Source organism: Phycodurus eques, chromosome 15, assembly GCF_024500275.1.
Source record: "Phycodurus eques isolate BA_2022a chromosome 15, UOR_Pequ_1.1, whole genome shotgun sequence".
Taxonomy (NCBI): Eukaryota; Metazoa; Chordata; class Actinopteri; order Syngnathiformes; family Syngnathidae; genus Phycodurus; species Phycodurus eques.
Window position 1 is genome coordinate 17,973,771 of NC_084539.1, and position 23,608 is coordinate 17,997,378.

Below are 23,608 nucleotides of genomic sequence, written 5' to 3' on the forward strand. Positions count from 1 at the left end.
CATAGCCAACGTCTTTCCTATTGGCTCTGCGGATTGCATAGCTAACGCTCATTGGTTTGTTTTGCCGTCAGTCACGATAAACGCGTTCTATTGGCTTAGCTTTATATAGAGGCGTGGTGATAAAAAAACGCTTTTGCAAATATGCATTGAGCTATATTTTTGTCATATTTACAAAAGGAAATTCATTGATTTTAATGTTTTAAATGGATGCCACTATTTATTTCTATAACTTTGCTCTCAGAATGATCTTCCCTGGTGTACAAAAGTGCTAAATGTGCAACATTTTGAAAAAAAAGTGCAATATTTCTGTTACAACTGATCTGATTCCATACTTAATTTACACTACAGCAGTGTTTTCATTACGCCAACTTAATATCTCATTATAATGACAATTCTTATACTTAAACTTTGCTTTTCCCCTTATCTCCTGCAACAATTTCTCCAATGTGGCAATAATAAATTATTAACCTAATTAATAATTTTGAGGAAAATAAGCACATATGGACCAAAACTCAAAATTCCAAATAAAAGCTGGAGTTGAGATTTGAACCCTAAACCTCTTGACTGCGAGGCAGATGTGCTAACCACTCCTACACTGTAGTGCCCCCCCCTGCTCCCCCCCCCCCCCCCAAAAAGATACTGACAAAATGTTACAAAAAAATATGCCGTCAAATCTTTATAAAACTCTATTCAAAATAAAGGTTTTGGAAAAAACAAAGTTACACCCTTCACTATCCTCTTTAGCAGGTAAAATGTATGCTCTCTGGTGTTTAAGTTTGAAGATGAACTTCACCCAACAGTTCACCGCAGCATCTGAGTTGTTTTTTTTGTTCTGTGTGTGTTTGTGTTTACTCCCTTCACTCTCCTCTTAAGTCTGGAGGTGGACTCAGTTATTGTCTGTTTTGTTTATTTGTTTTTTTTGGAGGGAGGTTGTAGGGTTTGAATTTAAATTATATTCTCATGGTTGATGACTGATAATTACGACAACTGTCATTTGTATCAACTATTTGTATTGTTTGATTTGCAACGCAGTGTATGAACGTGTCTTCTTGTTGTTTATTCATAGTTATTGGGTTCGTAAAGCCCCCACGGTCGTATGTCGGGACCGTCGTACTCACTCGGTCGGTTGGAGGCCACGCCTCCTCGTGGATGCCTTGGTTGTTGTTTCTACTCGCTCACTGAGCACCGGACGGGATGGAGTAAATCACGCCGCAGAGAAGCATGGAGCCCACGGAAGAAACATCGAGCAAAGCGGTCGACATCTATCGCGACACATGGGTCCGGTTCCTAGGTGTGTAATTTTTTTTGTTTTTTTTTTGCACCACCCCCCCCCGGAGCTGGCATGAAACAAACGCGAGGAATGAGTAGTGAGAACAGGGTGACCCTGGTGCTGGGTGCTAGCTTGCTAGCAGCTACCAAGCTAGCTAGTGGTAAAACGTCCATTTATCGCAAACGTGACCGACAAGGGCACTTCGTAGCACAAATCTGAGACAAATACTTTTAATTAATTTTTTTGCCTTTGACGCTTTATCCGAGCTTTTGTAGTTTGTAACGCTAACGAGTTGTCAGTGTTAGCAGCTCGGTCAGACCAAAGTAGTTGAGCAAGTTCACGTTGAGGCAGTGACTCACAGCCACTTGGAAGTCAGAAAGTCATGAGAGAGTGTGTCACTTTCTGTTTCGTGTACTTGAGTGTAGCAACAAAGCCTCCTTTTTAATCCCAATAGCAAGTGCAAGTCCTTTCAATACTGCATAGTGTACTATGCAGTATTGAAAGGCTTTTGTGCTGCAGTAATACTTCATTGCAAATGTACAGCACATCCCGAGGAAAAGTACAAGCGTGCATGTTTCAGCTGTAATTAAGACACAGTATTTGTAGATAAATATGTGTGGCTCATGTTTTTTCCCGTTATTTGTAGTAATAATCACTGCTAGGGCTGCAACTACGTATTATTTTAATAATCAATTAATGTAATTTTTTTAATTAGTTGATGACTCGGATAAAACGTTTTTAAATTTCTGTCCATTTGTTAAAAAACAGGATATGATTTCAAATTTACAATGCAGACAAAGCACAGACATTAGTTGATTTTGGTCTGGAACATGTCAAAAATTGGCAAAAATTTTGATAATTGTTTCCCAAAGTAAAAGCAGAATTTTCCAAATGACTTGTTTAGATTAAACACAAAGATAATTAGTCTGCTTTCCTTTTACAGAAATATGAAAGTATTTACTGTTGAGAGGCAGAAATTCGGTGGATTTGGACAATATTAGTTAAACAATGACTCTAAACAATTAATCAATTAGACAAAAAGTTGATTAATTGGATAATTGATCAGTTATCGATTAATAGGTTAGTTGTAGTGCCTTTAATCACTGCTGTTATTTGCTTTTATTTTTTTGTTTCATATTTTAAAAATATTGTTATCTGACATTTCATTTTAGATTTTATTTATAGTATTTATAAGCAAATGTTTATTTAAAAAATTTAATTTAGTGAAAACATTTTTTTTTTTTAATTGTTTTTCATTAAAATGGTAGATTATGTAACAACAGATTAGAGCTGAACAGAGGCTGCTTGGGTAGTGTGTGTTAACGGGATCCACAAATAAATTAAGATTTGACCTGAGGTCAATCAAACTGTACCTATTTTATTTTTCTGATAAAAGCATTTCAGTTTTTATTTAATTTATTGTAATCTTTTTTTGATAAAAGGATTTCATTTGTTTTTAATATATTGTAATCTTCTTTTACTTTTTGATAAAAGTATTTCATTTTTTATTTAATTTATTGTAATCATGGTCTATTTTTCGTTGTTTTACTACCATGGCATTTGTCAATTATGTAGCAAGAGATTAACGGTGAAAAGAAGCTGGTCCCATGGTGCGTGTCTGTCAATGGGTCCTCAAATAAACAGATTACGCAATGCAAATCAAACCATTGCCCATAATATTTAGCTTTTGTACCCTGTTAGATCCTCAAGAAATTCAGAACCTGCAGAAATATCACTGACTTTGAGCTTTTAATTTAATTTTATTCCTTTTAGACTTTGTTTTATTTACTTTTGAGTTAATTCATATTTTTACAATTATTTTTGTTTTTTTTATTCACTAAAATAGTTTTCATGTATTTTTTATTGATTAAAAAATAATTTTTATTGGTTTTACTACCATGAATTTGGTCGATTATGTAACAAGAGATTAGAGCTGAATCGAGGCTGCTTGCACGGTGCGTGCCTCTCAACAGGAATCCTCCTAAAATAAACATTTTGACGCGATGCAAATAAAACCGCCGCCGACAAATTCGAGCTTTTGTTCCCTTTGATCCACGAGAAATTGGAGATCTTCCGAAACTACTTTGAGCTGGTAAGAAGCACAGCAGTTGACTGAAACAAAGACACAAAGTCATCTATGAAAACAGTGATCGGTAGAGCCTTTGTTGACCCTGTACGCCTCCCGCCCCGTTTGCCCAGGCTACGCCAACGAGGTGGGGGAGGCTTTCCGTCCGCTGGTCCCGGTGAGCTTGGTGTGGGGCAGCTACGCTGTGTCCACTGCTTACGTCACTGCTGATGCTGTGGACAAAGGGAAGAAAGCAGCTGTGGTGAGTGAGGGTGGGATGGTGAGAAGCAGTTTGATGTTCGGAACGGTTGTACAAGTGTAAACAAGTTAACCGCAGTTGTTGTTGTTAAGAAATTTGTGAATTGTGAAGCTCAACTATACAGTCGATTACTGTAATGATCACAGTAAATGCTGCATCAATAATACCACATGAATCTTCTTCCGCTTGTTCAGGCACACAGGGACGACCCAGGCCAGAAGGCGCGGGTGGTGACGGCGGTGGCGGACACGTTCGTGTGGCAGGCCCTGGCCTCCATTGTCATCCCGGGCTTCACCATCAACCGCGTTTGCGCCGCTACGCTGCACCTGCTCGGCCGCACCACCAAATTGCCCCTGCCCGTGCGCAAGTGGACCACCACGGCCATCGGCCTCTCAACCATCCCTTTTATCATCACCCCTATCGACAGGTAGCATGTGGTTGTTTTGCCATAGGCCACTAAAATTGAGGGCGGGCCACAAATGGACCCTGAGCCATAGTTTGGAGATGTCCACTACTGTGTGTGTGTGTGTGTGTGTATATATACATACATACATACACACACACACACACATACACACAGTGGTTATGAAAAGTCTAGACACCCCTGTTAAAATGCCAGATTTTTGCGATGTAAAGAAAAAAACGATGAAGATAAATAATTGTAAAGCTTTTTCCACCATTAATGTGACTTATAACCTCTACAACTCCATTGAAAAAAAAAAAAAAAAAATCTTTTCGAGAGGGGCAGTAAAAATAAACTGAGATAATATCGTTGTGTGTACTTCTGATAACTGGGGTGTGACTGTGTTCAGAATTAAGCAATCACATTCAAATCTGTTAAATGGGAGTCAACACACCTGCCACCGACGAACTCAAAATCAAGTTCAGATGTTCTAGTCGGCTAATACTGTCATTTTGATTATTATTTGTTTTCTCCAAATGAGTTGTATAGCTTATACGCCACATTAATAGAGGAAAACGTTTTTGAAATGATTTATCTCTGTCTATTTTTTCAATATCACAGAACCCTGATACAGTATCCAACTGTGTTCTCAGTCCAAACTTTGAATGGTAGTCTACATGAAAGTCAAATCGCTTTTGTTTACCACATGTACACCGTGCAGGTCTGTGGACTACTTGCTGGATGCGAGCCTGCGGAAGGTCTACGGTCACAGCGACAAGCAGGAATAAGGAGGGACAAGGCGGCAAAGGATTGCATGGAGCCATAAAGAAAAGGGATTTTATAGTAGATCTTTAAATTGTACTGTATACGTATAACACAATGCAGAAGTGTTGCTGTTAAGAATTATGACTGTCTACTCAAGGTTCTTTTAATGTTACACGGCAGGGATACACTTTGCTGTAAGCGTGCATAAAGCGGGGTACACGCATACTGATAATTGGGTCATTTCCAAATGTTTCCTCTCTTCCGATCAAGGTCAGTAAAAGGCAGATTGTGAGATGTCTAAAAGATTATCCTGAACGAGTATTCTTTGGTGTGAGATGTTGTAAAGGTCCTTATCGCAAGTCTTTATGTGTGTGCTCAACACCGAGTTGGGCGGAGCCATAGATTCCGCGATTGTGACTTGAAATGGAACGTTAGCCAATTCAGCACGGTTATACACACTCACCAACAAACAGCCACAGGCCAAATTTGAGCCTTTTTCATGGCTCGGAAAGATAATTCCCCCCCCCCCCCCCCTCTAGTCTGCTGGGAAAATGGTCAGGGCTGACAATATCTCAAAATATTCGGTACTGTATTAACGCAATGTGTAGTCATCATCTCCACAAAAAAATTACAGCATTGCGATGCAACGTGGTCACCAGATAAACTAACGGTTAGCCTAGCTGAATCTATTTCTTCTTCTACGACTTTTCCGGCAGTCTGGATGTCCTATGACACCGTGCTACCTCTCCCAGGTCAGTCTAGGTACTACGAACGCATTGTTACGTGCGAGTCGACCACACACTATTGGAGCAGTAAAAGCACACTTAAACAATGATTTATTGTTTTTCCTTGTCATGTGTCACATTTTAAAAATCAGTGTGTGTCCCTCGCCTTGAGCAATACATTGTGGTTCTGCTATGAAGCAGTTTGCCACAGTAGTTCACTACCTTGTTCTTCACAATTTGAATTGTCTGGTACTATTCACCCCTTTATCTCTGATGCACTTTGATTCTACCAAGGTGTTAGCCATGGCAGCCATTGAGCTTTGCACTGGGAACACTATTGACTCCACATTTGTGACACAGTACTGTGAATGTGTGAGCTTCACACGTATTCATCATCACTACGCTCTGTTGCCGTCTCCGAGCACAAGTTCGCTGTAGAGAAATACTTGCTAAATGGAGGGACTAGAGGTGTGGAAACTACGAGCTCTGCAAGGGAATAGCTGCTATTTAGCAACAATGTTCAATTTTATGAGTGTTTGACTTTATGTGTATGCCTTGTTAGCAATAACTGTCAATGCTCAGTTTTACATTTAGGACATGTTTTGGTGGTGGGCGAAGAAAAGCAATGAGGAAAAAGAAGCTAAAGGGATTGCTCATGGTACTCTTTTCATATTCAGTGTTAACATTTCAGATTTGACGTGATAGTTTTGTGGCAGCATGCCACCGATGTAAAGAAATTGAGGTATTTTTTGTATTGTGGTTGAGATTTGGGAGGGGTTGCGTCTTAGCAATATTTTCATCTTAACTGAACATTACAGCCTCACTCGTCATAGTGGACACTCCCCCACTCTTTCACTGTTTGGAACACTGGATAGAAAAAAAAACTTGATTGTGCAACTGTTGTGAAATAAATACTTCAATGATGTGCATATTGTGTATTTTAAATTTTTTGAATTGATCTAAATCTAGGTTTCAGTAAGATTGTTTGGGTCCAAAATTGTACCTAAGACTTGTTAATTGAGAGGAGTGACTCAAAAGTGTGGTACACAGGCTCCCTCTGGTGATATGCGCAAGAATCACAGAAATGTTCAAACTGCATAATGTTGCAGCAACTTACTTTTTTTCTAAATATATATATATATATATATATCCTATACATCACATGTGTTTAGTTCATTTGTATTGGACTTAAGTACAATACATTTACATTTAATCTTTTGTTTTCACACATTTAATGAAGTGCAAATTGTATCATTTTTCAAAATATTGTTTTTAGGAATAAAACCTCTGCGTTGTTTTTGATGAACATTTATACAACGAAAAATAATTATTTGAATGGACTTCATTTGAACACCAATATGGATTAAAAAGTGTTCAACTAACATTTTGTAGGGGAAAATTAAATCAGTTTGCCACATTTTAATAATGTAAAACTGAAAATTACCCCCCCCCCCCCCCAATATGTGCCTACTGTAGTTTAAATATTGGTCATGAAGGTGGTACTTGGGAGAGCTTAGTATTTTTTGAGGTGGTACTTGAGAACCCCGATTTAGGATAATATGACTCAAATAAAAGTAGTTCTCCAAATAATTCCTTGACTAAGAGTCAGCATTTCCTCTTAACAAAATACTCATGGAAATATAATAAGCATGTTTTACTAAAACTACTCGGAAAAGCTCGATTTATTCTAAAGGTTACCAAGTGGTAATGTAGTGACTCGTTATTACCCACCTCTGCCTGGGACCCCTTACATGGGAGAAATTATTCCCAGGACCCCCTCATCATCCTAACACTAATTAAATTTAACTACCATGCGCACCCCTAAATGGTGTAGGAGTAATTTATTTTCTCACAAATGAGTTTTGATAGTCCAGATAATTAGGTACACCTCACAGAGTATTATTACCCCCCCCCCCCCCCCCAAGTACAAGCTCTCAATATGATACAGTGGAGTTTTACTTTTTGATCATTTGAACTGTTCTATGTTTAAATTGTTTAATACATTGTTTGATTTTCATCTGTGTGCAGCACTTGGTTCCAACTGGGGTTGTTTATAAAGTGCTTTATAAATAAACTTGAATTGAATTGAGCTTTTGTCTAATCTAGAGCTGATTAGACTATGCAAGTGTATGTGCATCTCTGGAAAAAAAAAAAAAAATGAACACCACTGTAAAATATTGTTTGATTTTTGATTTTGATATATATATATATATATATATATATATATATATATATATATATTATGTTTAGAGAATAAAGTATATATATATATATATATATACTTTATTCTCTAAACATAATTCTCCAGTTACAAACACAAATTCTTAGCAAAAAAATGTAAATGGTCAAAACACCAAAAAAATTCCAGTGTTTCATTTGGTCTTTTCATATTTTTGTAAGGCTGTATGGACATATATATATATTTTTTTAACTGCAAAAAAAGCTCAAGTCACTGTTCCTAATTGCTCTGCAGCTGATGCCAATTGTCCCAATGAAGTGAGTGCATTTAAGAAGAAGCAACACAAACATCAGACTCGTTTCAGTCATGCTGCTTCTTCTTCATTTGCTGCTTTTGGCACTGATGACGCCATCAAGAAGTCATCGAGGTAAGAAGACCCCTGAGCTCGGTGCTCACTTCATTAGCGTCACGCTCACAGAAAAGGTCAGATACTAATGAAATGAACGAGGAAACAATAATGATTTTCACACACGGTATCTTCTGCAAGCACCAATGCAGGCACTCGCCAGTTTGGCTTTAAGTTTAAATCAAAAGTAAAATTTTGTAGGGCAAAACATATTTGTTTGCACTATTATCTTATTGGAGGCCATCAGAATTGCTTATTGTCCCTGTTCAATATAATTTTCAAATTTGATACATGAAGTGAAAGTCGTTTGCTGCAGCTTGTATTGGATTTCAAACTCTTCGCTTACAGTTGTTAAAGATTAAGTGCAAATTAATTTTTCGAAAGTGGACTACAACAGAACTGCACTTGAGTATAAAATATGATGGACATGAAAATTGCAAAATGGACCTGGATTTAATTTTTTTTTTTAAATAAATAAATAAAGCAGCAAGTTCAGACAGGTGGTAAGCATCGCAACAAGCTTCATTGTAAAGTTTGACTGTATTTCTTGTTTTGATTGTTGCTAATTCAGTGACTATTCCACTGCGCCACACTTTGAGAATCATGGTGTCAATTAATTGAACACGTCTGCCAAGAAATTGATAACACTTAAGACTTCTGTGCCAAAGCAGAAACTAGGTTACAGCAATGAGTAAATGCTACAAAGGGCAGGCCAGGAGTTTTGAGCTCCTCAGAGATTGTAATTGTTGCCCATGTTTATGTTGTTCTAATTGTGACCTCACCGTCACTAATATTATTTAACTGCAGTGGACAAAGGAGATTTATTTTGTTATTGTACATGTTGATGGCGCACAGTTTAACTCGTGAGTTTGCTCACGCTTATCTTTTTTGCAACCCCCTGTATGTACACATTTTCAAGGCCTTCCTCTACACATCCTGGGCCAATGGATCTTCTCCGAGAACAACGCTCAGGATGACGAACTCGATGAGCTCTACAGAAAGTCCTCCGAAGACTACTTGATGCTGATGATGCCCGAGAGCACACTGGCGCCCGACGGCGTCACTCCGCTACCGGACGACGAGAACCTGATGACGACTACGAGAAAAGCGTTGCTTCTGAAGGCGCGAGGTGAGGTCACTGTGCCTTTTTTTTTTTTTTTAAATGTCGGCATGCTCGCTAACTCGTTTGCGTTGTTGTTGGGATGATTCAGATGAGAAAAGAGCAGGATCGGCAGTGTGGAAGGTGGCTGTGGTGGTGGCCATCCTGCTGGTGTCCGTAGCGGGATGTGTGAGCGCGGCCTACTATCTGTGTGTCTGGAGAGGTGGCCGCATTCATTATCAACCTCACAAAGTGGAGGCTTGAGTCAATAAAAATGGACTGACATCAGCTGGCATCACTATGACCTGCATAATTTTCATGTATCAGTTAAGAGCTGTACGCCGTTGAGGAAAATTTGTATTGTTACAGAAACGAGAGTTTATTGACCCCTGGTCATCTTGTTCGTTTGTTCCTGAATCATCTGCGATAGACTATGAATATGGATAAATTAAAATCCCCCTCACGTGCTTTATTTTAGTTTATTTTTACAGGGACAATGCACAATTAAAAGGTATTGGACCAGAGTTGGCTAAAAGCTAATTTGCATCTTTTGTATGACCATGGACTACAATAAATGCAGCACAAGAACAGAAGCCAGTAAAAATTTGGTTTATTTTAAAAGGGGATTGTAACACAAATATTTGCAGTGTGTGTTATTAAAAGTGAAGACAATTTGAAGTTTGATTATTTTAGTCGGAAACATGAAGGCAATGCACATGATTTTCTTTCGCGTGCGGAATAAAATGATGTGGGGGGCCGGATCTGGCCGGCGGGCATCTCGTTTGATCAAGTCTCTCGCTAATTTACAGTTGTGGAAGTAAAACTATGTAAGCTTTATCTAAGTAAGGTAATAGAGAGAGGATTATTCTTGTAATTCCAAACTTGGTGCAGGCACCAGAGTAAAAATGAAAGCAAATGCATGTACATAATACAATCTACAAAGTTGGTGCAGCCACCATCTACTGTATCTCTCCTTGCTTTTTTTTTTTTAAATATTTGGATGAAGTAGGTGAGTTTTTTTTTGTTCTGGAGTGTTCCAGTTTGGGGCAGAACATTTGAAAATAACGACTGACAGCAGTTTGGACTTTGGGGAACGAAGCGGTTAAAAGTGCTGAAAGGCAGTGTGGGGGTGGTGCAATGCAGAAAGGGAAGCTAGGGTAATGGACTGCAGTAAACTTATTTAAAATATGATGCAAAACAAAGTATGCAAAAAGCTCTAAAAAAAATATTTTTAACTTTATTTAAATGAATTGTTTTAATAAAGCAAACTCCGTTTAATTTTGATACTTTATTTTTGGAATGAGCTCCTCCATCTGCTCCTTTTGAAACCTCAAATGCGGCAGAGTGATACTTAAGCACAAAGTTCGCTCAGGTCTTTTATCAATTAATGGATTGTCAAACTTTGCAAACCTTGTCATTCACTATAATGGCCAGTAGAGGTCCTTGTTGTTCTTATTTTGTACATGACAAAAAGTGTCAGGAAATGCGCAGCAGTTTTCCAAACTTAAAATTTTTTGGGGCTTTAAAAATAGGTTTAAAATCGAAGCTACATACAAAAGGTGTTCCCCTAATTCCCAAAATGTATCGCTTGTTTTGCTGATTATGTCTGATTGCATATTTGTTTTCTACAATGGTAGTAAATGAATCCACAGGTGAAGTGAGACATTTCAAATCAGTGTGAAGCAGAGCAGAGTCCCATCAAGCCCACCACGACATGTACGAGTCCCCCTTTTAAGCAATATATCAGGTGGCATCGGGGGGAGCTGATGAATTGAATTAACACCCCCCCCCCCCCACACACACACACACACACTTGTGATAGATGGGCCTGTTCACAGGGGGCTGCAAAATGGAGCCATTGTTCATGTGTCACTCCGATTGCCACGTCCCTTCTGATTGGTGCCTGCCTGGCGAAGGCCACAAGTGGACGAAAGACCTCCCTCTCTCCTCATTCTTCTTGTCTCATGTCCTTTTTTTTTTCTTTCTTTCTTTCCTTTCTTTTCTCTCCCAGTTCTTCTGTTGCAACTGTTTTCCATGAAGCGAGATGCAAAGAAAGAAGTCTTCACTTGGGACAAACAAGTAAATGTCTTTTTTTTTTTTTCCTCTCTTCTTTATTTGGTGCTTTATTCTATATTCACACAAATGTCAATGTGAACCTCTCAAGGGAAATCAAATATCATTCATAAATACTTTTTTGGGCACCCACTGGGTTACGAGTGTTTACAAAAGGGTGACGTTGACTGAATTGGGTCAAAATTTCATCGGAGTCGGCCGATAAAAATACAATGACGGATGGTGTGTTCATGATGATGATGACGATGATGATACAAGGCATACTAAGTAGATGTGACTTAGTAGACATGAATTTGAATAAGGTCGGGAATTGTGGTGACAGATGCTATTGTATCTACGTTAATTGTATTTAATCACGCTTCAATTATGATATCATGGACACATAGCATTATATTCAAACGTAACGTTTTTAAAGGCTTCACGTATTTCAATGTAAAATAGTTGCTATTCATCTCGATCATAACTTTTAATTACAATGTCAACATTACAATGCATCATACTAAAACTTATTTCACTGTCAAAATAAACTAAATACATAAAAATTGCTTCAATATGAAATATTTCTTTAGTTATTAGTTAAATCACGATTTATCACGATGAGAACATAAATGCATTGCACCTAATTGTTTAAAAGCTACTTTAATAATATAAAAATAATTGCAAAACGTATAAGACTATAATTAATACAAAATAATGATTTACTTCAAGGTAGAATTTTTTTTTTTTAAATTATTCATCTATGATCGTAGAAATAGACACCTTACAAATGTATTTAAAAAATACTTTAGTAACGGAGATTAAGGAGATTTCTGCCTGACAGGGACAATACAACAGAAACAAGCAGATGAAAGACATTTCCTGGAAAAGGTACAATAATGGAACAAGACAAAAATCTTGATATTAAAATGTTTGCAAACAATATACAAAAATTTGGTAATTATAACAAAATAAATGCTAACCTTCTAATTATATATTTTTTTAAAAATATGCCAGGGTTATTTTTCTTGGCTTTTCTAGAATGTCAGATTTAAGTGCCATCAATTGCAAAATGTGTGTGGAAGAAAGTCTTGCGCAAAAAATTGTTTAAATATACATTTAAGTAAATAGTAATATATTATCAAATATACATAAATTATACACAGTACAACACACCAGAAAAAAAGTAAAAAAACAAGACAAAACACGGCAGCCTCTAAAGTAATTGAAAACGATCTGGCACAATCATTAGTTGTGGTCAATTAATAGTAACTGTATTATGCCATAGTTGTGGTTAGTACATCGCTCTCCTCAGACGGATATAAACAAGTAAATACACACACACAGTCACTCACACAATGAGCCCCCCACCCCACCCCATGTGCCGCCACACTTTGAGTGAAGGACCATGTTTGCGGAAAGGCCACTCTCAGGGCACTAACTGAAATGTTTAACGCTCGCCGGTGGATTTATGGAGGTCAGCACAAGGCTACGTTTTGAAAAGGAGAAGACAAGGCTATACCTTTGGATTGATTTCCATGAATGACTTCACGCTCAGGGGGAGGAGGGGCAAAAGAAGAGCATCCTGCTACATTAAACGACAGCACAAAGGAAACGTAGCAGGTCGACGCAAGAAGAAATGAGGGCACGATGGCGTCAGTGAGCATTCTGCTAATAAATATGTGTCTGCCACAGAGAAAAGAGCGAGCTGACGCGTGCAGGGTTGGGCATTTATGGTGATTTGATGGACTACTTTGCACAGGAGAAGGGTGAAATTGCCTCTTCAAAAATGTGTATTGCTGCTTTGTTTGTTCTGTGACCACACTTGTATCTTAAACCATCTTTCCCCATTGAAATGAATGGGAAGGCTATTAATCGATTCCACCCCCCCCCCCCAAAAAACAACAATCTTTTTTTTTTTTTAATAAGTATAAATCTCAATCTATGTTGTACTTTATAAAACATCAAATAGAAACAATTAGGTGATACAATGCAAGCTTTTAACAACTCAAAGCATTAACAAGCCTCCCGGTATGCTCGGCAACACTCCGACAAGTTGGGGCAACATCGACGTGACGTCCTGTCACAAGTCAGGCCTTGAAAATAAAAGCACTCCAGTATAATAAGTTTGATCATATTTAGGCCACGTGGTGGCTAATTTAGCAGTCACCTTTAATAAACAAGCACTAAATAGTTTTGTGTGCCAGCTAAATAAGCCACTCAGGAGCCAAGGAAAGTGTGGGGAAACTGTTATCATACTGGGATACTTTTATTTTGAAAGCCTGACTTTTGACAGGATGTTATGCCAATGTTGCGCTAACCTGTCCAAGGTTTGCCTAGCAGACTGGAGAGGCTTTGTTCTAGCCTTACTGGAGTTGTTAATAAAAGTCTGTATTGTGGAATACGCCTTGCCATCTGTTGAACCCGTTTTATATCATTTACAATTTGCTTTGGATTGAGATGTGACACATTTTTTGTGTATGAAAAACCGAACAGGTGTAAGAAAACTGGGACAAAATTTGGATGAAAAAAAATAGTCAAACTGAATCATATGAAAACAGAAGTACCAATGTAGTTCCTTGGACCAACTGTTCAAATTAGAAAAGGCATTGATGAGTTTTTCAGTGTATAGGTGAGGATAGGTTCCACAAAAAAACAGAACAAACAAACCGGTGAATTTGCAAATAGTCAACCATGAATGAGCAGGGGGGGGGCTTACCGTAATTCTGGATCCTTGGGGTATATTGACAAAAGCATGTCGCAGAAATGTTATTAGGACACCTGTGAACCGTTTCAAATAGTGGGGGGAAAAAAGGCTATTTTTATGCATCTCGTTAAAATTTCAGATCATTTGACCGAGAATTGGCAATGTTATTTGACTACAAAACGATCCCCTTGTATTGAGATGCAAATAAAAGCTCAGAAAGTGGGAGATTACATGATTCATATCACCAGTGTTATTAGATTAATTTTGCCCATCACGGAGCCGCAATCTGGGAAGTGAGCGATGCCTTGAAAACAGCAACATGACAGTTCTTTATCATGATTTGATGCTTGATGGTTGTCATACAGCTCGGTGCTCTCTCTCTTTCTCTCGCTCTTTGTACGATGAATTAGAGGGAACACGAAAAACGGAGCAGACCTTCACCGATACATAATGTATGAGCAGCTCCAAGGCTCCCGCTGAATTCTGTTCAGGTGGCATCAGAGGGTGCAGCCGAGCGGAAACGCAGGCCGGTCACTTAGTGCACGTCGTGTGTGGTAATCTCTCCGCACGGAAGCTCGGACAATGTCACTCCGCTCGCACGGTGAAAATGTGCCGCACGAGCAGGTTGCCGCAGCGCGTCGAGAGGCCTCGCTCTAACCTTCAGGCAAACCGCTCTGCACGTTTCCAAGACACTATTTGCAATGGAAATGAAATCTATATTTTGGTTTCAGGCTGGATTTAATGGTCACAGTTGATGTCGATGGTTAACATCCAAGACTTGAACCCATGTGGCGTCTGCACAATAGCGTAGTTACGTGAGAAAATAGCAGGGGTAGGTAGCGACATGTCGGGAAAACTACTATACAGTGAACCCCTGAAAATCTTGATTAAAAAGGGACCATATAAAACGTTTTTGGATATTTCCCCCCTCACACACACTTGAAACACATTTAAAATCACTAAAAACACTTTAAAATCTTCCTTTGCATGTTTTCTTTTCTTTTTTTTGACTCTATTCTCCAAATAAGAGGCACAGCGTGCTTGCTTCAAGCTGTTTATTTCGTCACTCCCAGTCGGTTAAATTTCAAACTGATGCATAAAACAAAAGAGAATTAAATGTTGTATACTGTATTTAATGAATGAAAAAAAATCAGCCTCACCCTCAATAAAGGCCCTAATAGATACCAAGTGCTTGCGGCAGTTGCATAAATATATACACTGTGTCGCCATATGAGGAAATGCGGTAATACAGGTCAGAAATGGGAATTGCTTGTGTTCAATCATGAATTTTTGCTCTCCACGGCCGTAACCTGCGTTTTCGGGGTATGTGGGAAACGACCCCCTGGAGACGCCTCAATTTTAAGTGTCGAATCCTTTTGATTTGCTACGTTGGGTTTAGCGTCAGTGATCATTATTTCTGCATTATAAATAAATAACAGTTCATTGTAAAGGCATTCTATAGTGTATTATCGTATCACACAACTTTTACTAGGATGGGGGTTGGCAGTTCAAATATTTGTTACGCCACAAATCACGCAGACAGAAGAATGCCTTCCTGTGTGCGCCATGAATGTAATGCGTCGTCTAGCTGCCCTACCACGCCCTCTGGGAGCCATGATTCATTTCCCATGCACTCGTCGTACATACAAATGACAAATTGGAGCTAAAGAATTGACTCGATGAGTCGCAATATAATCGCACTGAGCGCCTCTGTTGTTATTATTTTCTTTTTTCTCAGGAGGGCTTTAAAGTGACTTTCCGTCACACCAAAACGTTGTGTGCGCGTGCGTGTGTGTGTGTGTGTATAGCGTGTTGTGTCGTGGTTTGTTGTTGAGGAGTGCACGGCGTGACATCTGGGTTGATTCACTCTGGCAGCGTTGTGTTGTGATGGGGCTCGTGCGGCATATTGATTTCGGCGTGACTTGGAGATGTCTTTGTAATCTGACTACACAGATGGTAAATGTCTCCAATAGAAGAAGAAGAATGCAGGATGGAGTTTGTTGTTATGTTTATATGTTTGTTGTCTTATGGTGGCCACAGAAAAGTGTCAAAATATTGACACATTAGTACATGAAAAATTAGTACATTTTCCCCTTTGGGGTGTACTCACCTTTGTTGCTAGCTGCTGTGAGTTGAGATATTTTGAAGGGACAGTACTTTTACACTGCAAGCATTCACAACTATGGAAAATGTAGTCTTCAATTTATTTCATTCTTTGCAGAAGATAAAGAATAAATGCCTGTGTGTATTGTTATATTTGTCAATGTGTGATGCTCCTCTGTTGCTTGTTGTGAAGTGGGTTGCATTGAGTTGAGTTCACACGCTCGTATCTCAAAGTTTCGCTCGCAAGTCAAAGCAAAAATACCGGCCTAACGACGGCTTGTATCTAGAAAAACCCGTACGAAAGTCGGATCGCTCGTAACTCAAGACACAACTGTTTAAATTATCTAAATTTTTGGTTTTTGGTTAATTTATTTTGAGTAAATACTCAAATGAAAAAGTTAAATAAACAACTGAATATACAGTACAGTTAATTTACAATCGATTTAATTGTAATAATGTAAGGTAATTTATAATTGAAGTAAGTATAAGCGGTACATATAATGGATGGATGGATAAATGATACAATAAAAATGGAATTATTGTATTATCATATAAATCAATACTTGGAAATATTTTATGTATACATTTTAACTGTATATCTATCGATCGATCTATCTATCGCAAAATCTCGTGGAGCTTGAGCACAAATGTTTGTCTACCCCTCATTTAAGGTCACATGACTTTTTCAAAATGTATTTATTTATTTATTTTTTTTTTTTGCAAAAGCAAAACGTGCCCAGAACGAACTAACTAATGATGCCAGTTTAGCACCTAATTCGACTGGATGTGGCGGCACACTACAACAGTGATTCCCAATCAGGAAATCATCAAAATTGTACTTAACCGCTCAAAAAATTATGAATTTACCAGAAATAATGTATGTATTTGTGTTCCTCTATTTATGGCAGTGAGGCAGAGTGACAGACAGAACAAATAAATGCTCTTCTATTAGAGGGCAGGAAGTACATACAGTAATTACTGTGCATCTACTTTTGGTGACATTTTTGTTTGCTGCTGTGCCGTGAGATTTTCCAATTGGAAAAGATGTGTCTTTGCTCCATAAAGGTTGGAAATCGGTGCACTACAGCCCCCTGGCCCCGAATGCAAAGGCGTCATTGTATAAGGGTCAGAATACAGAAGCCAGACAGGAATGTCAAATAGTGAGGGGGCTGACCAAAAGCACGGAGAAGCGTACCCGAGAAAACACAAACAATGAACTTCGGCTGTTCTAATTGAAAAAAACAACAACAACAAAAACAGCAAAGTTGAAACCTGCAGACGTTCCTGTGATTTAAAGTCTCTCTCTCACTCTGCCACTGCTATAACTTTGCTGGGTGCCATGATGGATGAGACGGTGTCAGGCCATGTTCATTATAATGCACACCATCTATTCTCCTCAGCCACACTCTGCCGCGCTCCAGGAAATGCCAGCGAGGTAGTACCGCTCGTGCACTTGCACAAAGAGCAGAGAAGCCCTCATCTGATATCACGGCCAGACTTCGCTGCTTTGTTTTGCTGTTGCGTTAGCTTAGCGCCCAGTGAACCATCAATCACTGATGAAGATACCCACTTGGATAACTTCTGTGTGTGTGTGTGTGTGTGTAGGGGGCGGGGGGTGGAGGGACTGTATGACTGATGACCCCCCTACAGTGTCCACGCAGCCATATTCCCTTGAAATATGCTCGTCCTGAATCATTAATGAGCACTCCCGCAGTTAACGTTGTGCGAAAACATGACAAGAAGCACAGAACGCTTCCCACATCAATGTGATCGTCTCATCCAGCTGCAAGAAGCATCAAATACTCACATGAAAACCCTTTTGGAACCGATTCATACATTTGTTTTAAGCAGGGTGCACATCGACCAAGTTTCAACATCTTTTTCAAATTTTCAAACGTGAGAGGCTCCGCCCGTAACGAGGAAAGCAGGTGTACAGCAAACCTATGCAAATATGCGATTCACGATTTATGAATTCCCCTTTTTCTGCTCCCCCGCCCCCAAAACGCCCTAAGCTGCCATAAGATGGCGACAAAGCCCTGTCTGCTAGGAAAGGAGTACATTGTTTATTTTATTGATTTATTTGTTTTAAATTTGTGTTGAAGTGATAAATCTTGACTGAGAAACTAACATCTTTGTATGTCAGAGAGGAGCTAAGTTTAGCCTGGGTTGCTAGCAGAGGGAGCAGCACAATGGCCGTTGTATTGAAGCAAAAAAAAAGAAAGAAAAAGTAATATAAATTGAAGTATGTCCGTATTGTATGTTTTTATATTGTACAATATAAAGTGCCATATTTCTTATTAAAATGTTTTTTTGGGGTTGCTGGAATGGATTAATGGCATTGAAGGAGGTCACGGAACAAATTAAACTTGTATCTCAAGGTGCCACTGCATATTTTCTAGATACAAATACAGTGTATGATGGGGGGGGGGAATTACTGTACCTATTTTCCCCTACACACACTGTATATAAACTTGCAACATATGGAAACAGATTTATTCAAACTGATCTGAATCTCATCTATCACCAGCACACCAAGTGCACTTAACTGTGTGTGCGAGTATCTTCTTCTTTATTTTTTTATAAAGCCTTTAAGGGTCTATTGGAGGAAAAAAAAAAAAAAAAAAAAAAAAGGTTATCCAAATGACTTCTGGATCATTCCTGGAGCAGAGGGATCAATAACCGCCAGGCTAAGTCCCCTCCTCATCCATCCGATGCTTATCTTTCCCCAGTAGCGAGAGGAGGAATCTGCGGACTTTAAGGCTCTCTTTTCTCCCTCTGTGGCACCATGCAACAACATGTCCTCTCATGCATGAGGCGGCGTTAAATGATTCATGTCAAAACTGCACCAGTATCATCGGACACGTTCGCCATATCGCTGGGGAAGCGAGTCTGTTTCTCCCAGTTAGTAGCGTGGCACCAAAGTGAGGAATGGCCTATAAATAGCTCGGCTAGATTTACACATAAAGGTAACATCTCGCTCGAGCAGAAAGGATGGAGCGTCAGGGGGTTGGGAGGAAGCTATTAATTATAAAGGAGAAATCAAACTGCTGCCATGTTGTGTGTGACTGCTCGGAGGGTTTAGATGTGGCTGGACCGCTTGTCAAAAGTGTCTGGAAAATAATGTAAATATCCCAAAGTGACATCTTAGGAAATAAGAGTTGCGACACGCTCAAATGTCGCTTGATCCGCTCCCCGCTTTTAAATGATTGTCACTTAAAATCGGATTTGAAGATCTCCTATAGTCGAGTCAAGCCTGTCTTGCTTGTCACTCTCTATGACTAATTTAAAGGCTCTACATGCAGACATAAAAACAATCCCCGGCATAGCAGCTTGATCATTTCCATTTATACATATTATGCATGAAGAAAAGACTAACATGACATACGAACACAGAGGGATTCAACTGCGAAGGTTTTCAATAATCAGCCTCTAGCTCGGCTTAATTGATGCGAGCTAATAGTCGGAAACATCAGAGCCGTCTCATTGCATCAGAATACAAACACGACGACTGTAAAACAGTATGATAAGTGCTCCTAATAAATGATTAATTAGGGCGCACATATTGGATGGGATGACTCCTTTCCGTCAGGAAAACTGCTCGTTTGTTGTTTCATTCACAATGCAAATTACAGATCATTTCGCGAGAAAATCCCATTCGATTTAACTGGCGACTTGTAAAACCGTCCGCAAGTTGACGCTAGATTGAGTTTACCTGCAAAAGGATGCTTCATTGTCACATTTTTCAAGTCATAAAACCAGATGCAGTCACAATCGACATCAAATTGACAGGCTGGAAATGTTGGACTATTTATGATATTTATACTTTCCTTTTGACATATTTAACTGCAGCGCAAGACTCAAAAGGCTCTAGCTTGTCTCCGCTGTCCGTATCAGTAAATTCATATCTACATATTTATCATGACTTAAAAAAAGTTTCAAAGTTTAGCACTTTAGGGACAGTCAATATACATACAGTGGCTCTAAAAAGTCTACACACCCCAAGTTTTTGTGATATAAAAAAAGTGAGACGAAGACAAAACATCTCCAAACTTTTTCCGCCATTAACGTGACCTATAACCTGCACAACTCAATTGAGCAAAACAAATATAATAAATAACTAAAATAACCATGAAATCCTTTCCATAGGGGAAGTAAAAATACACTGAGATAAGATGGTTCCACAAGTGTGCACACCCTCTTGTAACTGCGGATGTGGCTGTGTTCAGAATTAACCAATCACAATCACTCATCTTAAATGGGAGTCAGCACACCGTTTAAAGTGACTTTGATGGAGTTCTAGTAGGCTTTTCCTGACATGTTTGGGGTCAGCATAAGCCATGGTCCGTAGAGGGCTTCCATAGGATCCGTCGTAATCTTATGAGAAAAAAAGTTGTATATTTTCCCCCAAAAATTTATATTCATAAAATGTAATTTTCTAAAGATAAGTCATATTTTTAAGTTGTGTATCACGCTGGCTGCGTTCAGAATGAACGAATCACATTCAAACTCATGTTGAATGGGGCTCGGGTCATTATGTAATGCCTTGGAAGTTTGTTTGTTTCCTTTTTGTATGTTTTCAAGAAAAGAAAATTATATATAAACAAACAAAATTCGTAAATATTCAGGATAAAGCCTTCATTTGAAGACAAATGTATATTTGAGACGAACATTTTTTTAAGGCCATAGATTTATAATAGTCGTTTTCAGATTAAAGGTTGTGACATTACGAGCAAAAAGTTCATTTTAAGTTAAGTTATTTTCTAAAAAGAAGTTGCATAATTTCGAGATTAACATTGTAACATTATGAGAATACATTTGTATATTTTCCAAATTAAATTAGTAATATGTTGAGAATAAAGTTGCATATTTCAAAGAATGAGTCATAGTTCCCCCCAAATAATCACAATTGTACAAGACTGAAGTCTTCCAATTTTATAAAGAAAAGCTATCATATTTTTATAGATTAAAATTGTAATATTACAAGAAGTCATATATTTTCAAGAAAAAAAGCATATTGTCTAGATTAAATGAGCAATAATGTAAGAATAAAGTGGCATTTTTTCAGAGAACCTAAGTCATATTTTTGTGAATTTTTAAAAAATATTTTCGTGATTAAATCGCAGTTTTACGAGAATAACATTTTTATAATCGAGCAAAAAAGTGGAATGTTTTTTAGATAAAAATGTGTATATTTTCCAGAATATGCAAATGCTCTCCAATATGTAGTTCTGTATTCTATATAAATATATATATATGTGCATATACATATTTTAAAATGTGTATATTTTTATTTTCATATTTCGCGTCACATATTTTACGACACACACGCAGAAGTTATCCAGACTCGCTTCCCCATATTTTAATCTCAATATTAGTATAGTATGTAGCCCTAATACTCATTCGTACATAGGTGCTGCCAGGTATCATTTATTATAATAAATGATGAATTATTCTTATTGTTATTAACCTACATTCACTTCAGTGTCCTCCCTCCTCCCTGATGTACAATTACAATATTGCCATTATGGTCGCATTCACATAAAGACACCACTCCAAATATATGATATTATTATTATGACTAATAATGGAGTACGGTAGGTGACGGACACACAGTGTGTCTTTGCAGCTGTGCGAGATGTAATCCCACACTTTGATCACGTGGGTCGCATGGGTGGGTGTCGGGCGGGGGTGACCGTGGGGTGGGGTGGCGATGTTGGGTGGGGTGGGGGGGCTTGGTCAAATGGGAAAGGCGAGTCTCTTGTTGTGCGACGACCGCCATTACATTGCCGCGCGTAAAAAGGGGGAGGGGGGGGGGGATTGTGTTTGGATGTTACGTTGCACGAGCGTGCGCGCGCAGACCCCACGGACGACCCCCCCACTCCCCTCCCCACTCCACACCAGCGCTTCTTATTTACCAACCTCAATGACATGATCACACACATAGCGAGGACTGCAAGTCCGCCGCGCGAGAGCGAGCATTTTGTTTTTTACGCACGCGCGCGCACAATAAAACGTGCAAGAAATCGGTGCCTTTTTTTTTTTTTTTTTTTTTCTTCCTTCTTTTCTTTGCGTGCTCCATATGCACGTGCACGAGAGGACGTGTCGTAATGATAGAAAACTGAAAGGAAGGAAGGATTTTTTTTCTTCTTCTTCACACACGCACAGAAGGCTGCTTGTCTCTTTCCTGCCGCTGGAATAGTTTCTCTCCTCCTTCGGACGATCGTGGATTGTGCCCCACTTTTGCCCCCCAAGGGAGGGTCGAGGGGACGCGAGGAAACGCCGTTTGGGATTGTTGTTGTTTGTTTGTTTGTTTTGGGTTCCCCTCCACCAGCCCCCCCAAGAGAATCTTCATCGGTTTCCTGAATCGAGAAGCAACAGAGGGATTAAAACATTCCTGGCTGGGTTACATTGTGCGCCGTGCTAAGAAAGGCGGCTATAAATAGCCCCTGCGCGATTCTCGTCAACTATCACAAGTGGTGCATGGGATCGTGAAGAATCACACGCGTGTAAAAACCCTATTCTACTCTACCCTACCCCCCCCCCCCCCTCGGTTCAAGAAGTTTATTTAATTTTTTAATTTGAATTTTTTTTTTTTTGGTGGGGGGGGGGGGGCGGTGTGTGCGTTCGTCGCTGCGTTCGCAGCCATGGATTATTATTATTATTATTCCGATGATCACTATGATGTTCGTCTCAGGCTGATCTTCTCCAAATGGCGTGGATGTGCCCGCCTGACCTGGATTGGAATCGTGTTCTGATTCCCCCCCCCCCCCCGGCGCGTGGATTATTTTGACCATGGGCTCATCGTGCACGTCTTCGTCTCCTTCTTCGCTGTGAATCCGCCCCAGTATTATTTGCTTCTCTTATTCATCTTGGACCTCTTGTGAGGTTTCGAGCCTTTTTTCTTTTCTTTTCTTTTTTTTTTTTTTGGGGTGTGTGCTTGTGTGGAGTGGACCCCCACTTCAGGGACGGGACCCCCACTGTGTGTGTCAGCCCCTTGGTGCGCGGGGGGTTGATGTAGGATTTCGACATGCCCAACGCTGAGGAGCCAAAGCTGGGAGCATTATGACGACAACGACGAACTGGGTGGCGAACGGGGCAAGCCTTGAGGACTGCCACTCCAACATCTTCTCCCTGGTAGGACACATCAACCATGCATCACTTCTGCACACAAACTTACACTATATTTGTCTCTACTGCAAAGGATCGGGTTGAGTTTTTACTACGAATGCTAAATCATTTGAAACCCGGTGGTGTTTTGTTCCTGTTATCGCCTCCGGTACCCTCGGAAATGCAACTACAGCGCAGGGAAACAGTAGTGTTTATATACAATACAGAGCTGATTATACGTGAATATCAATGAATAAAACAAAATAGATCTGACAGCTCGCTTCATCGGCTCCTGGCGACAGCCCTGAAAAACACAAGTTTCACATATTGTAGAGGTGAAAATAATTGCACAACTCTCCAAATAATTTGACACCCTACGTAATGTTGGTGCCCCTTCCCTTTGCACGGCCCCTGGTATCTCAGAAAACAGTAGATTTATATAGAATGCGGAGCTGAAGCATAAATCAAAGA

At 39.3% G+C, this 23,608-nt stretch overlaps 2 protein-coding genes across 4 annotated transcripts in view; both read left to right on the top strand.

Annotated features, from left to right (window-relative positions):
- Positions 1-1,133: 1,133 nt before the first annotated feature.
- mtfp1 (mitochondrial fission process 1) lies at positions 1,134-6,412 on the top strand. The gene is made up of 4 exons (XM_061697552.1): positions 1,134-1,291; positions 3,470-3,597; positions 3,789-4,021; positions 4,719-6,412. The coding sequence occupies exons 1-4, from the start codon at positions 1,222-1,224 to the stop codon at positions 4,783-4,785; spliced, it is 498 nt and encodes a 165-aa protein (XP_061553536.1). The 5' UTR covers positions 1,134-1,221; the 3' UTR covers positions 4,786-6,412.
- A 16,557-nt stretch (positions 6,413-22,969) lies between these two features.
- Positions 22,970-23,608, top strand: part of LOC133413994 (mediator of RNA polymerase II transcription subunit 13-like) — a 100,075-nt gene continuing 99,436 nt past the window's right edge. For all 3 annotated transcript variants that reach the window (XM_061698988.1, XM_061698991.1, XM_061698992.1), the window contains exon 1: positions 22,970-23,164. In XM_061698988.1, the coding sequence (XP_061554972.1) occupies positions 23,093-23,164 (72 nt within the window). In that variant the 5' untranslated portion in view covers positions 22,970-23,092. The remainder of the gene's footprint in view (positions 23,165-23,608) is intronic.

Excerpts from the sequence above, each read along its gene's own strand:
- mtfp1 (XM_061697552.1), top strand. The coding sequence starts at position 1,222 with ATGGAGCCCACGGAAGAAACATCGAGCAAAGCGGTCGACATCTATCGC. Across the intron at positions 3,598-3,788 it reads AAGGGAAGAAAGCAGCTGTG|GCACACAGGGACGACCCAGG; the intron begins GTGAGTGAGGGT and ends CCGCTTGTTCAG. Across the intron at positions 4,022-4,718 it reads ATCATCACCCCTATCGACAG|GTCTGTGGACTACTTGCTGG; the intron begins GTAGCATGTGGT and ends TACACCGTGCAG.